General features: G+C 42.2%; 1 protein-coding gene across 3 annotated transcripts in view; it reads right to left on the reverse strand.

Annotated features, from left to right (window-relative positions):
- Window positions 1-1,166: 1,166 nt before the first annotated feature.
- The window catches only part of LOC111654917 (ADP-ribosylation factor-like protein 15), a 100,761-nt gene continuing 87,353 nt past the window's right edge, over window positions 1,167-14,574 (reverse strand). For 2 of the 3 annotated variants that reach the window (XM_023406096.2, XM_023406095.2), the window contains exon 5: window positions 1,167-3,205. In XM_023406096.2, coding sequence (XP_023261864.1) covers window positions 3,053-3,205 — 153 coding nt within the window. In that variant the 3' untranslated portion in view covers window positions 1,167-3,052. The remainder of the gene's footprint in view (window positions 3,206-14,574) is intronic. The other variant, XM_087173953.1, reaches the window with a different exon arrangement.

Consider the following 14,574-nt stretch of genomic DNA (forward strand, 5'->3'; position numbering starts at 1 on the left):
GGATTAAACTCAACTGTACAGACAGAAGGAGAGGGTGAGGAGGAGGAGGAGGAGAGAGAGAAAAAAGAAAGAGAGAGAGAGAGAGAGAGAGAGAGAGAGAAAGGTCCCCTGTCTCTCCCTTTTTTCTCCCAAGAGGGCTGTTTCGCTGAGGTTCTGGCCTCTTCCCTTCCCCAGGGCACCCTGGATGCCCATGCTGAGGGAGGGCTGCTTTGGCGTGACCAAAGGGAAGCAGAGCGAGCAAGAGAGACAGAGAAATGGAGAGAACCCGAGAGAGAGGGAAAAAAAAAACAGTAAGGAGAGAGAGATAGAAAACAGAGAGAAAGTGAGAGCGACAGGAAGAAAAAAGGGGAGTGAGACAAGCGCAGCAGCCCATGGTTTGTCTCAGGGCTGCAGCAGCTTCCAGAGCTGGTGTGCAGCAGACTGAAGAGAAGCACGTCTGCCCCAGAGGCAGAGACTGGAAAACAGGATCAAAGAGTCGCCAGGGCAACCTGCATGACACACATTGTATTAAAGCCACACGGTTAATTTGAAAGAGAGGGAAGAAGGGCAAAAGGAGAAGAAAAGGGGAGGCAGAGGTAGCACAGAGTAGAGTATATTTATCAAGAACTCCTGTCTCACTCGGTTAACTTTCCACTCAGAACTTTCTTCAGCTGCTCCACTTTGACTTTGAGGTTTTTTTTTTTTAGATTTTTTTTTTTTAACTTTGGCTCAACGTCCACTGGTTCATCTGCGTTTTCCTGATTATCTTCCAGAGTCTCAGATTTCCACCTTAAATCACAAATCAGAGACGTTGTGAAGAAAATGTTTCCAGAAACGTGGGCAAACATTCAACTCATCACACATTTCATACAGATACATGAAGTATTAATATCCAATTGTACAAATATTTACTGAAAACAGACCTACACCGTAGTCTCTAAATTCATATCTGGTCTCAATGAATTTCTGATCACAAACAGATGAAATGCTACACCCTTCACTAGTTCCCAGAATACAGAAAATATTTATACTGTTTAACAAACCTAGAAACTGTCATCCATACCCCCCATTATCAGGTTACATATTAAAAAGACATTATAGCATTCAATGTGAGATATATTAAACAGTTTACTACAACATTTTAATAAGCAAAAGTAATCATGATGTAAATAACAACTAAGACAATATTTTAATTTTTAAAACTTTAATTGCCATTTTAGACAAAACGTATGATTGAAAAAACAAACAAAGATACAAAAAAAAACAAAAAAAAAACCCAAATAGACTGCAGTGAATGTTTTAAAACCTATGTGTCAGCAGTCCGGCATTGGTATAAACCCTCCTAGTCGAAAGATTTATTTCGCATTCAAGCAACCAAATGCACTGATCCATGCGGACTGTAAAAATGACCTGGCAGATCTCAAGTCAGGTACAAAAGGTGATTCAATCTCTAAAAACCTGACAAAATACTGAACAAAACAACAACGAAAATGCAAATCACACAGGAAGGAGGTGTGAACTTTATCCGTTACTGAAGCACATCCTGGGGAACAACCACACACCTGTGGCACAATGAATACGACTCATTTTAGACGCTTGGAGTCCACACAAGAGCACCCGGGCTGAAAGATGGCATCTGGGGTAAAAAACCCCACTGAGCAGTAATGGGGACAGGGAACGGAGCTGGAGTGGAGGGGCAACGTTGGTTGGAATGAGTTGGGATGAGGTGGGGTGGGGGTCCACGATAAACAGCAGACAGGGAGGGGTCTTCACAGACAGTTGGAAGGCATTAGGGTGTCGGACAGGGACTTGTCAGATGCAGCTGTTGCTGTGGCTGATTGATAGAGTTTGTATTCCACCCTGATGGGAAACTGGAGGCGCTCGCCAGTGTTGAGAGGCATTATGTCAAATTCAGAAGAAAAAAAAATACAGTAAAAATGCAGATACACAAATATTACATTTGCTAAACACTGAAATGAAGCTAAATCCATCATATTTCTCTACCTTGTGGCTACACCCAGCCCAGTCAATAATCACTGTGTTTTGTTTTTTTTTTTTGTTTTTTGGTCTTTGATTTGAAAGAAGTCATAGGTGTGGTATGATATATAAAAAATCTGAACGTAGCTCTATGAGGTTAACATACAGAGCTATAAAATATATCGTAAGTTGCACATTTATAAAAAGCATTCAGACTTGTTCTCACGTTCTCCAAATGGACTCACGACTCCATAAAGTCACCTAGCACTTAGTCACATGATAAGTAGTACTTGTGTATGGCGGCACAGGAGGGTACACAGCAACATGCTTCTATGCATGTACATAATACTCCATGAGATACTCAGACTACACTATTCAGATTAGATATTCAGACACAGTGTGACTCACCGATATGTAACTACCGTACATAACACAAGGCTTTGGACTATGCACTCCGACCACACAACGACATTCGTTGTTACCGAGTCAAAAGGAGAAGCACACTTGACAGCCATACAGTACTTCTCAGTGGAAAGGATATCAGCCGTGCCCACCCAAACATCCTGTAAAGTAATTAGTGGAGACGTTAAACATATCTACAGACAACCTGGGCTCCACTTTGTGTGTGACCGTATGCGTGTGTGTGTGTGTGTGTGTGCGTGTGCGTGCGTGTGTGTGTGTGAGACTGAGAATGAGAATGTGTGTGTTAGTGTCCGACGATGACTAAAGGAATGCCATACGTCCCAAATGCCACTGGTTTAATCACAATGGCACAGTAGTAAACAAGATTTCCATCTCTGGCAAAGTTCAATGATTTTTCATGACAAACTGTTTTACATCGGGTGGGTTTAATGGCAGCTCTCCTCTGTCAGGTTGTAGTGGCTGACTGTTGCTTGTGCACACTCTTCCAATTTGAAAAATGAGACCTCAGTGAAGGATAACATACAATACACATCTCGAAGAGAGAGGCCCACATCTGCTGAATTTTCTTATGTGTACATGTTTGTGTCTGTGCATGAGTGTGTGAACATGGGCACCATCAGGCGGTGTTTCCTTGTTGTTAGCCGCTAATGTCTCTGCATTAGCAGTGTTAGCATCATATCCTTGCAGGCTCTGTGTCCTTGTCCTCCAACAGGCTAATGAACTGACCGAAGCTCTCCTTCACTGCCTCCATGTTGTCGGTGGTGCTGCCCTCCAAGATCCAGCGCTTCCCTCGGGCCAGCGGCTCCAGCTCAAAGTACTTCTTGATCTGTCGAACAGAGAATATGGTCAATTCAAACATTATGTATCACTCTACACATTAAGAAATTATCACATTTAGTAGTAGTAGGAAGTAGGAATAATGGTTGCTGTTTTTAAGACACTTGCACAGAAAAATCATTTAAATATCAGCAGCTGTATTATCAGCAGAACATCTTCTTTCATTTTTTACATGAAAAGCAGCAACACTACTCTCAAACCATGTGCTGTTTACAGCAAATAATCTGCACTTTTTTTAAAATCGCAAACAAACATAACACCAGATGAGTTCAGTGACCACATATTACCTTGTGTTTCAGTATGTTTTCAGACCAGCATCTTTTCATGATTCAGCCAGAACCATTTTTGCAATTTTATGTTGACCAAGTTTGAGAAAAGCCCTGGTTTTAATGTTGCATTACAGTTTTCAGAGACCACACTCGTCCTCTGAGACCAAGAACATTAAAAAAGAAAAACGAAGGTCCTTGTGTATCATCCCCATCCACACTTCAAGTAGTTTCCCATGCACGATGTCTTTTCTTCACATAATCACTCACAAATACATGAAGTCATGAAACTATCCAAACACGGATTTACACCAGAATGCAACCAAATGTACTAAAGTAAAACAGAATAAAACTACATGAAATAAAACAATCTTCTTATCTGAGAAATATGTGGCTTATTGGTTTGGCACTGTTCTTTGTAACAGTTGATTATAAAGATCATATGTTGGCTGTTGGCAGCTCATGACAGTCGGGGTGCAGTGAGGTCGGGGGGAGAACCAGAACCAGCTGTTACGTAAAAACAAATCTCAGCAGAGAGAAACAATGTCTTAGACCTCCACTGAAGGTGCTGCAGGTTGTTAGGGTTTCTGACATTTTTAAGCTGAGAGTAATGGAAGCAATTTCGTTTGCCCGATGTGAACGAAGTTCAGCCATCGCCTCCTGTTTGTCTGATAGGGAGTGAAGAATGTACAGAGACAAATGAGTTCTGTCAGCAGCCCTGAGAAAAAAACATTAAAATGCCACTAATGTCACTGATGCAATAAAACTACAATACCCAACCATGTAAACTTATTCAGTCAGTTTCACACTCAGATTGAAGAATGTCTACCACACTGAGTTATCAGTATTTGGGTATGTGGTGTTCGCAGTTCCTTTAAAGCAGTGATGAACGATGTTAAAATCCAAAGGGCTTTTTGTTCAGTCATCTTTACTTGTTAAATATGAAGATCTTGACCCAAAGCAGACTTTTTTTATTGCATTTTGTACTAATTATTGTAATCTGGTTGTCACAGTGTGTGTGTGTGTGTGTGTGTGTGTCAAAGGACACAGGCTGGAAAGCAGAAATTCTCAAATTAATACAGAATCACCAATGCTGCGAAGGCATTTAAAACATTTCAACATTTCATGACTTTAGTAATTATGGTTTCAATCTGTTTAGTGATCAGATTTTCTGTATTTCTACATGTTTCCGCAAATATAAAACAAAGACTGATGATTGAACAAATTCTAGAAATCAAAATAGCAGATAACCTCAGTATTCAGAAAGCAACACAAGAAGACAAATACATTTGTCCACCCTGTAAACACCACCAACTCCACACAGGTGCCCGTCACACAGTCAAATGACTTTTCAACTTCAAGTGAAATTGCTTTTGTCTAGACCGTGCTGGGCTGTCTAGCTGTGCCATGGTGTGTGGCATGAAGAGGATGGGGAAGAGGAGGAGGTGGCGGAGGAGGGGGGTATTCTTTGTGTCTGCTCAAATCCAGCCAGCCATGCCAGTGAGTGGGAGAGTGAGCGCTGTCTCTGCCCCCCTGAGCCGAGTCTCTGTCCGGGTGTAATGTGAGTTTAATGACAGATTAAGTCACCTCAGCCGCGTTTGGCTCAGAGGCCTGGCTAGAAAGCCGAGCGGACCCAAACAGTGTTAACAAATCTGTCTGGGTAACTTGAGCTGCCCTAGTCCAGCCTGTAGCCCCAGACCTAGACTGCAGACGATGCGGCTGGCTGCCTGTCTGGCTGGCTGGCTCACTTGTCTGCCTGTAGCCAAGGCCCTCTTCTGGAAGACTCTGGCCCCTGCACTGGCAGACAGTCAAAAGGCCAGCAGTGACCTCTGTGCAAGTGCAGACAGGCTCAAGCTTCTCTCACTTCCCCTCCTTGCCTCACAGACCAACAGAACACACCCAGGGGCATCTCACAGTGCAGCAAATGCCTTCTTTAGTACTATGCAACAGACAACTGATCTTACCAATGACACCAGATGACTTATTAAGTTTTCAGTGCAGCTTTACAGCTGTGCACTCGTGATAACACGAGTAGTCTGAGATACTAAAGAATCCCCTATATACTTAATACCTAGTTGGTATGAACACCTTCATACAGACCACATTTCACTGACAGGGCACATTCTATCCAGAGATTTTAATCACACAACAGGCGGACAGGATACGTCGCCAAAAACACTGTCTCAGTGTTACACGACTGAAGGAACCCCATGACCTAACAGTCGGGTGCATCCACATTGGCAGTCAACAGTGTGGCCCAAACCAGTTTCTCTGAGATTAAGTCCTCCTAAGCACACTTATGCTTGCTTAAGGAATTGCGTGAGGCAGTGGGAAGGGTAAGCCACACAAGACGCGGGTTGCCAGATGGCTCCTAGGATGACCACTGGGTCATCCAGTCTAGCTTCTTCTAGGTCACACAGAGCAGGGGCCTCGCCTTGTGCATGGGAAAAAAGCGGCTTATACATGCATAAGGGTGTCAAAAAATCTTTAATCACCTGTGTCTGTGTCAACTGTATTCCTGCTTCTGGAATCCAGCCATGTTAGCCACCGGGGTAAACTGTTGTGGGGAGAGCCATAAAACTCAGGAAAGCAGAACTCTTTGGCAACAGGCCTGAATAATGACTTCTGAGTCTGACCAGTTGTGCAGAGTGGACAGTGAAATGACTGAGAACTTGCATGTGCTGGATTTTTATACATATATTTTTTAATTTATTACAGACAATCATATTCAGCATTACTGTATTATGCTGTTTTAAGAATAACTGATAACTGATTTGTCAATATCTCCTATGCAGCATATCATATGTTTAAAGCAATAAAAAAGCTAAAGCATTGTTATATGCTGATAACTATTGGTTAACTTTCAGGGCACATCTCTATTTCAGAGTGGAAATGCATGGTTTATATATGCAAATCCCAAAAGTCAACAATATTATGTAATCTGTTTTATCAAATGAGGGTTAATTGGAGATCTGGTAAGATACATATTAGTGCCTATTTTCACCTCCTAAGTATGAAAAGATGAGATCTGTTTTACAAGGCTTCTAAGTTAACAGTAACGCAAACAGTGCTGCAAAATTACGCACGAGGCTCGTTCAGTGAGTGCAAGTCTGCTGTAAAGCAGAGTGCTACACGGACAGCTGACATCATTGCAATGTAGTTTTACTGTGTGAACTCCTGGGCGTCAGTGGTGAGAAATTCTAATGGTGAGACAAACACCTTCTCAATTAATCCTGGATGGTAAACTCTGATGTCGGCAATATGGGGGCTGATGCATCAATTTCTTATTTTAAAACCTTGGACTACTTATAAGAAAAAGCCCCAACTCTGCATTAAGTGGCTAATTTATCCTTGTGCAACAAATGGTCAAATTATGGCAATTTAAAAAATCTAATGTGAAAAATTATCTGACATGTTCTTGCACAAAGAAGGTAAATGCTTTAGTGGAAAACATTTTTATAAATAATTGCTTGCAGTTGTTTTTAACATTCTGAAATAAAATGAGACTTGATGATAAACTGATTGATGATGGAGGATGTAAATTAATGTTAAAGTGTCAGGGTGGGTGGGGTGATGTATATAAAGGAACTTCTATGTACTATTCTTTAATGGCTATTGGAAATCAGTATCTAGGCTCTTTGTAGGAGAGAAACTTAGATAAACTTGGCCTACAAGACTGTAAACTTCATTTTTTCCCAACTTTTGTCTTAAATTTCACTTGTTGATTAATAAAAGACAATTCAGCTATTGTTTTTTGGAAAATGAGTCTGGAGTAAATGTCTTTTCATTAAAGATATATCATTACGTTTGACAATTTGGGACCCAGTGTCTGCAGGGAGTGGCTGCACAGCTAGTCAGCTAAGCTTAAGCTCCGACCCTGGCACTACTTCAGGCTACTTAAGAGAGCGGATGGGCATGCATGGCACGTGCACCCAGCTGCTCCCTGACCTATGCAAGATTACTACATGTAATGGTCACTGTTGGCATCATATCAAGTCAAGAGGATATCCTGGCAGAATAAAAACAGCTATGGCGGCTGTCTCCTGCCACCAGCAGCCCTGCTCTGGCCTCCTGACCAACTAAACACACCAGGGAGGCAGAAAGAGACACAATAAATAAATAAATAAATAAATAAAAAAACTGACTGGATGAGAGAGAAGATGCCTGAGCCAAGTTCTAGTCATGGAGGTGCATGACTAGAACACCCCCTGACAAATTTATATCCTTCACAAATTTATATCCTCTGTTGCATAGTCGTGTACAGTTTAAAAATAAATTTGAGGATAGAAAGCAGGTGGTATTGTGCTCAAATGTCTATTTATCTTCGTAAATTATAAGCTGTATTGAAAAACAAAAACAAAACAAACAAAAAAAGTTAAAAAATGAATTACAATCTAAGCTGAAGTAAATAAAAACTATTCTTTATTTATATATTTTTTATGCTCATAGTTAGAGCTGCATCCTGTCCCAGCATGCACTACACAACAGGTTTCCAGCCTCACACAGACAAAATCAAACAAGCTAACTCATGCTCATATTCACACTTCTCTGTTTAGGTGCCCAGCAGTCCAGCTATTAGAGATAAACCGTGTAGGAATTCATTTATAGTTTAGCTCAAGATTTCACATACTGTCACGCCACCAGCAGGATGAAAATAAATAAATAAATCAAAAAAAAAATGACAAACCGTCTATTGAACATTTATTTAAGTAATTGAGAGAGAAACTGACTTGACTACAACATGTCAACCTGACAAAAACTGCCTTTGTGTGAACAATATCACAGACGAAACACCAGTAACCGCTCTCTACCTGCTTTAACTGAACCTGCACATTGTATACTGCCTAATTTTTGTTTTCTTAATGTCTGTCTATCTTTGTTACTTTGTTGACTGTTCAAGTATTCTCAACCAAAAGAAACAAAGGTTTAAAAATAAATAAACTGGCATGCAGCCTAATATGACCCACCTTTGCCACATTGTTTGCAATAATGATTTATTAGCTTCATAAATTAAGTCATTTTTCATGGAACCTTCTCATTCATTTATCTGCGCCCTGCAGGTTTCTCACAGTAATTTTTGCAGTTCAGCTTGTGCTGAGTAATTCAGGTTACGTGCCTTTCTCAAGGGTGTGATGGCAGAGGTCCAAGACAACAGAGTACACTCAGTTTACATGCCATGTTCAGGATCTTTTTGATAAAACGATTGCTGTGGTTCAACGGTCTTGCGCTATGCACACATATTTGGGAAATCTAAAGTCAGTTTTAGCATTCTTGCAGAGGTTAACAGCAAAGCCAGATGTAACAGACGCAGGATTTGTTGGATACACTCCGACAGCAGATCAGTATCGTAAAAGAAAGTTAAATGACTGCTGTCAACTCTCAATTTCTCATCTAGGGCAAGTTTTTTTGTCAAGTCTGGCTCTTGCAGCTGCCTCAGGTTCCAAAAGTCTGAGAAAAATATCAAAACTAAATTCAATGATATCAAATAATACTAATAATCTCTTCCTGTTTAAGTAATAAGATCATAAAAAGAAGAACAGGAAATGTTCACTTGAGAAGATTTTGCCTTTTAGCCATGTAAAAAAAAAAGCCTAAACATAAAGAGACGCCGATAAAAAGAACTGCTCCAACAGATAAGTTATCCTTCAAACATTGCTTTCCTCCAGGCAATTATCAACATTTCTCTGTGGAGCATGGAGAACTTTACTCACTAAACTCATTGGAGAAGTAATGATTTCAGCCTTGCGCTTTTCATTTGGATTGAAAGCATGTGTGCATAAAGTGACCTATGAAAAAGGAAGGAGAAAGTGGCCAAAAGGGGTCCAAAAGTCAAGTGAGGAAAGTGGGCTCAGACTTTTGGACCCCAGTGTATAGATTATTTTAGAAGATCATTTTTTAATATAGTTTTAGCTTTAAAATAACTGTGCTTCATAAAATGGAAGATATGGCCTCCAATGCCCTTGTTCCAATGTGTACCATGACCACATGTCTATCACGCCTCACTGTTATGTGTCAAAAACCTCACCTCACGAATAAGCTATATTACTGGAGAAGGAAGCATTAGGGGGTCTCTGAACTAGGGAAAGTGGCATACTCAAATATCCAACACAATCAATTACACCATCCCTTGACATGTTGGCCCCTGTGAAGATATCAGTCACTTGAAAAGTGGCCCACACTGGCGACTGCATTGAAATGGGAGGGTAATGTGAGATCCACTTACCATATAATAGATATGCCTCTGTTTGCTTTTCCGGCTTACCTAAAGAGCCTTAAAGACATGAGAAAGCCTGGAGGTCCCCAAGAGGGGAACACTTGGGAAGCCTGTGAAAAAACAAACATTGCACCACAAACTGTGGGAGGTGTCAAGTGAAACAGCCCACTGGCCAGTAAGTAAAACCTAAAGCCTATTTAAAAAAGGCTTTAATACCTTGGGCAATGGAGCCACGGTTTTGCATCTGAGGGGATTACTGTAGGTAGATAACAACCTGATCACCTGTTAAGTGAAAGTACTAGCTGTAGGTGAGGCACATGACACTTTGTTTATAGATTGCATGAAGTGAGGACCTCAGGACCCCCCTCTGAAAGCTGTTGGGATAGCTAGCAGGTGGCAGAGGGCTCAGCATGGTCCCTGTGCCAAATGCTGCCCGGACTTGTGTCTGTAACAATTCATGCATGTACTCGCACCATCATCCTTGAGTTGTTATAGTTCTCCAACACTATAGTGGGCTCTGTGGACGAATCTACAGCAGGCACACAGGAGGGTTGCTCTTGAAGTCATTAAAAGCAGGAAAATCAGGAAAAGCTGAACTTGCTGTCTCTAAAAGTCTCACAATGGCTGCACATTGCCATCGTACAGCATGTGTTGTTGTCTTCTACTTGCCCCCTCTATTTTAAGGTCTTCAAAAATGGATTGGCTATGTTGTGGCCGGCACATCTTTATGGGAGGCAGAAGAGGAAACAACCAGCTCAAGGGTACCAAAGACCAACAAGCCAATCATCAGTCAGGAGTGGTGCAGCTGGCACAGTTGAAGACCTCACTGTTTTTGAATTTTGTAATTGCAGCACTAGCTACAATTACATAATTCTGGTGGCTTGTGGGTGCACGTCAGAGTGCAAAGACCATGCAGCAGGTATAAGAAGAAAATTCAGAAGAAAAATGCATATTCAAATTTAAAAGAACCCACGGCCACAAAGACCATAAACCTTGAGTCACAATATGGAGAGAGGGGGCAGGAGAAAGACAGAAAGATATGGACTTTCAGTTTAGTCCCTTCATTTGCAATGGAAACATTCCAGGCCTAGCAGGCACATAAAAGCATTGAGGCCACCCTGGAATCAAGCCATAGCTGCAGAACTGTTGGACCAGGGGATTCAGCAGGCAACAAATTAAGACTTAAGTCCCCATGTCACAGTGCAAAAAGTGAGCTGCATTTAGATTTACTGTCCAGTTCCACTCATGTGGGACCATGGATCTCCCCAAGGCTCGGCTCAGTGCAGGTTCAAAGTGATTCACTTGCGGTACAATTCTCTTCAAAGCCAACTGACCACTGCCAGATCAGAGCCATCCTCAGAGGCGCTGTAAATCTAAGCAAGACTGCACAGGGGACATTCTTGCCGACTCTTTCAGTGTGCTCCTTGGAACAATGCTATTGCACTTAAAAGCCTACACGGTGATAATGTCCTTTCCATATAGGAATCAATTCTGAAAATATATCTAAAAGATGTGCCTGACAAGATTCCCATTTGGACAATGAGCAGGTTGATCTTTTTTGCTTTGTTTTTACAAGCAGCTGCATTTATTTTTATTTTTCTTGCAGCAGATCAAATGACTTCCAAAAACACTGGCTGCTGTTACCTGGGTAAATGACCCATGCCTCAAGTCTGGTAGTGACAACAGCAGATGCAGTCTGTATTTGCAGAAAACACATTAAAACAAAATTAAACACTGGGGGATTAGGGCTGGGGGATAATTCAATGTTTATCCACTCTCAGCAGAATCAAACTATGATGATATGATCTTATTATATTATTATCTTACAAATTGTTGATTTATATGTTTTTCAAATTAATAATTCTGAGCACGCTGTTAGCACACAAAACAAAAGCATTGTTATTTTACATGTGTAGAGTGAAAGTGAGGTATGTTGCTTTGAACATCAGTTTGATTGTTTTATTTGTGATAGTATAGTGATAAGAATTTCAGCCATATCACCTGGCTCTCCTGGGGACCAGATCAGTTATCAGAAGAGTCCAGGAACAGACGAGCAACTGGACCCTCAGAAATGGGCACATAAAACAAGCAATGGGCACATTTGCCCAAACATGAACATTAAACTCAGTGCCATTAGTTTCTGTAATACATCATCTCAAAATACAATCCTCTTCGGGTTAGAACCCTGACAAAGATCAAAGAGTGAAGGTCAGAAACCTGGTGAAGTTTCAGTCTCGAAGCATGAATGACATTTTCTATAGTTAGAGTGCGGGTTGGGGGCAGAGGGGAAGGAAAACATCCGTCCTCTGATGTAGGTTGGAAAATAACTGGCAGGTTCAGTAGCGGGGACATGGCCCCTTCACCACGGGTTGACCTATAGGACACTGACAAAAGTCTGTGAGGGCAGAATATCTGGGATGAAGTGTAGTTTGGGGGGGGGGTACCCATGTTTGCCTTGCCTTATTACAGATTTACAGTAACTCAATTTATTAAAGGCCAAGAGCTCCTTGACAAGGAACATCTGGTCTTTGGGACTTGAACGGGTGAGCTGGCGTCTTGCCCATGCTCCCTGCTGCAGGGGCCAATGTGCCAGCACCTTCCCTTGAGCCCGCTGGCCCTCCCTGTCGTCCTCTTGTGAAGAGGGCCGCCTTGCTGAAGCAGCCCACACAGAGGGCCCACAAAGCCCAGGAGGTCCGTCAGAAGCCACCCCTCCTCCTCCAAGACCCCCCTAGTGGGACCCTCCACCCCTTTCACTCTGAGGCCCCCCTTTCACGCTCCAGTCCTGACAGTTGACCAGCTTGAAAGCTGCAGCAGGCCCCCGCTTTAGCACACAGCACGCGGCATTACAATCAAAGTGCTCCCCCTCTGCAAAAGATTTAAACCATGCGTCAAGTTGGAGTCTGCACACACACACACACTCACACACATTCATTCTCTCATACACTGACAAACAGATGCACACACGCACATTTGAATATTTATATTTGAAAATCAAGGTTCTTGGGTTTTCCTGGGTTTGCATACATTCTCCTATTTGTAATCATGACCACGTCTTCACATTGTTTCTTTGTGTGTCTGAGTGTGTATACATATTTGTGTGTGTTCTCTAATTAATCGCAGAGGGGTTTCTTACAGTAGATGGCAACAAAGCAGACAAATGAGACTTAAGACTAATCAGATTGTCTGTTTGTTCAGGACACAGAACACACATTACAAGCACCTATCCCAGCTGTTTCAAGAGAAGTTACTAAATCACTATACAAACAAGTGAAATTTGTTAAACGTACACATCAGTGGTTTCTTTGTGTACAGTATATGCATAGTTACAGTGCTCCCTGGGCTCAGCATCAAAAATGAGATTTGATGTACTTTAGGAAATGTGTTTATTTTTATGCACTATTAATTCCTTCTGTTTCAAAACTGCTTCTGACTGGTTTAAATCATTACCAGGAAATCAGGATAGTACAGCCAATGCTGCGGCCCAGCCCAGGCAACAGCTGCCCCCAGACACAGCACCAACAAACATTTTCATACCCCAACTGTCAAGGATGAAAGCTGTCCCATGTGATCTTTCTTTTTTCAGTTAATTATGCATAAACCCAATAACGACCATCAACAGAGAGGGATTTGAGAAGGGAACAACAAAGGAGACTGAAACAGAAGTCTTCCCTTGTCACCTCTGTAGAACCAGGATGAAACTTTTGTAAAACATTTGCATTCCATCAAGGAAACTTAAAAAAAAAAACCTTAGTCATTTTGAGTTTTGTCAAAGGGTAAGTTTCAGTAGATGAAAACCTAAATGGCAGAAAACCCCCAGAGATTCCCAGTGTTTGATCCCTGTGACTCAGCAATGGAACCTGGGGGTCAAATCACATGCTGAATAGGCTTTTCGGAAGTCTTGTCCTGGCTAGTGGCGGCCGGTCGTCCGACCCTGCTTGACCAGCAGACAAAGGAAGAGCACTGACTACAATTGGGATGGGGGGGATTCTTTTCTCCTCCAATGGAAAGTCCGGTCCTGAATAGGGTCTGGCTGGCTGAATTGCGTTCCACACCGATTTTGAGAGTGAGGACCCACTGGGGTCAGGGTTCAGCATAATTTGACGCGGGCTGTGGGAAAAGGCGAGCGCGGTGCCCGCACAACCTGCAGACTGCCCTCTCACCCACGGTGCCCCTTAACCTCCAAAAGGGACGGACCACCAGCCCAGGGATGACAGGATGAGAAAGGCTGTATGGGTGGGAAAAGGAGAGAAAGCGGAGATGAAGGTGGGCGGGATGGCCGCACTAGCAGGATAGACAAAGATGTGAGAGAGATAAACCATCAAAGAAACGAGAAGTTTCTAAGTAGCTTCACATATTGCGCTTCGAACCTCTACATTCTCTAGAGGGTAATCAATACGTGCAGCTTGACTGGTTTTCCAACCCTCATCTCCCAAGGTGGGATGGATGAAGCACTGGGTACATGTCTGTGAGATTTCTCCTGGCACTGAGGGTCTGCAGTCTTTCTTTTTGTAATCACTCACCATGCGTGCAAACAGAGGTTAATAGGTGCTTGGAAATCTATGCTACAGTACATCCAAAAGTGTCTTGCCATTTACGAAAGGGTCAGATACAGTTACTAGCTAAAACATCTGGACTTAAAACAACCTCCTGAGGAGTGTAGCTTGACATCAGGGACACCTAGAAAGCATGGAAATATGATTATACATTTTCTCAGTCATCCACACTCTGACTTTTTCCTGCAAGCACTTTCTGGTCACCATCAGCAGGAGTGACAACTACACTACCATTTCCTTTCCATGAATTGTAAGCGGATACGATATCCAGACAGGAGTCAGGCAGTTTGTTCCACATGCAAAATGCAAAGGTGTTGCTCACTTC

The sequence above is a fragment of the Seriola lalandi genome, unplaced genomic scaffold (genome assembly GCF_002814215.2).
Source record: "Seriola lalandi dorsalis isolate HSWRI2012SDOR001 ecotype SW California unplaced genomic scaffold, Sedor1 jcf7180002054294, whole genome shotgun sequence".
In the NCBI taxonomy this organism is placed as follows: domain Eukaryota; kingdom Metazoa; phylum Chordata; class Actinopteri; order Carangiformes; family Carangidae; genus Seriola; species Seriola lalandi.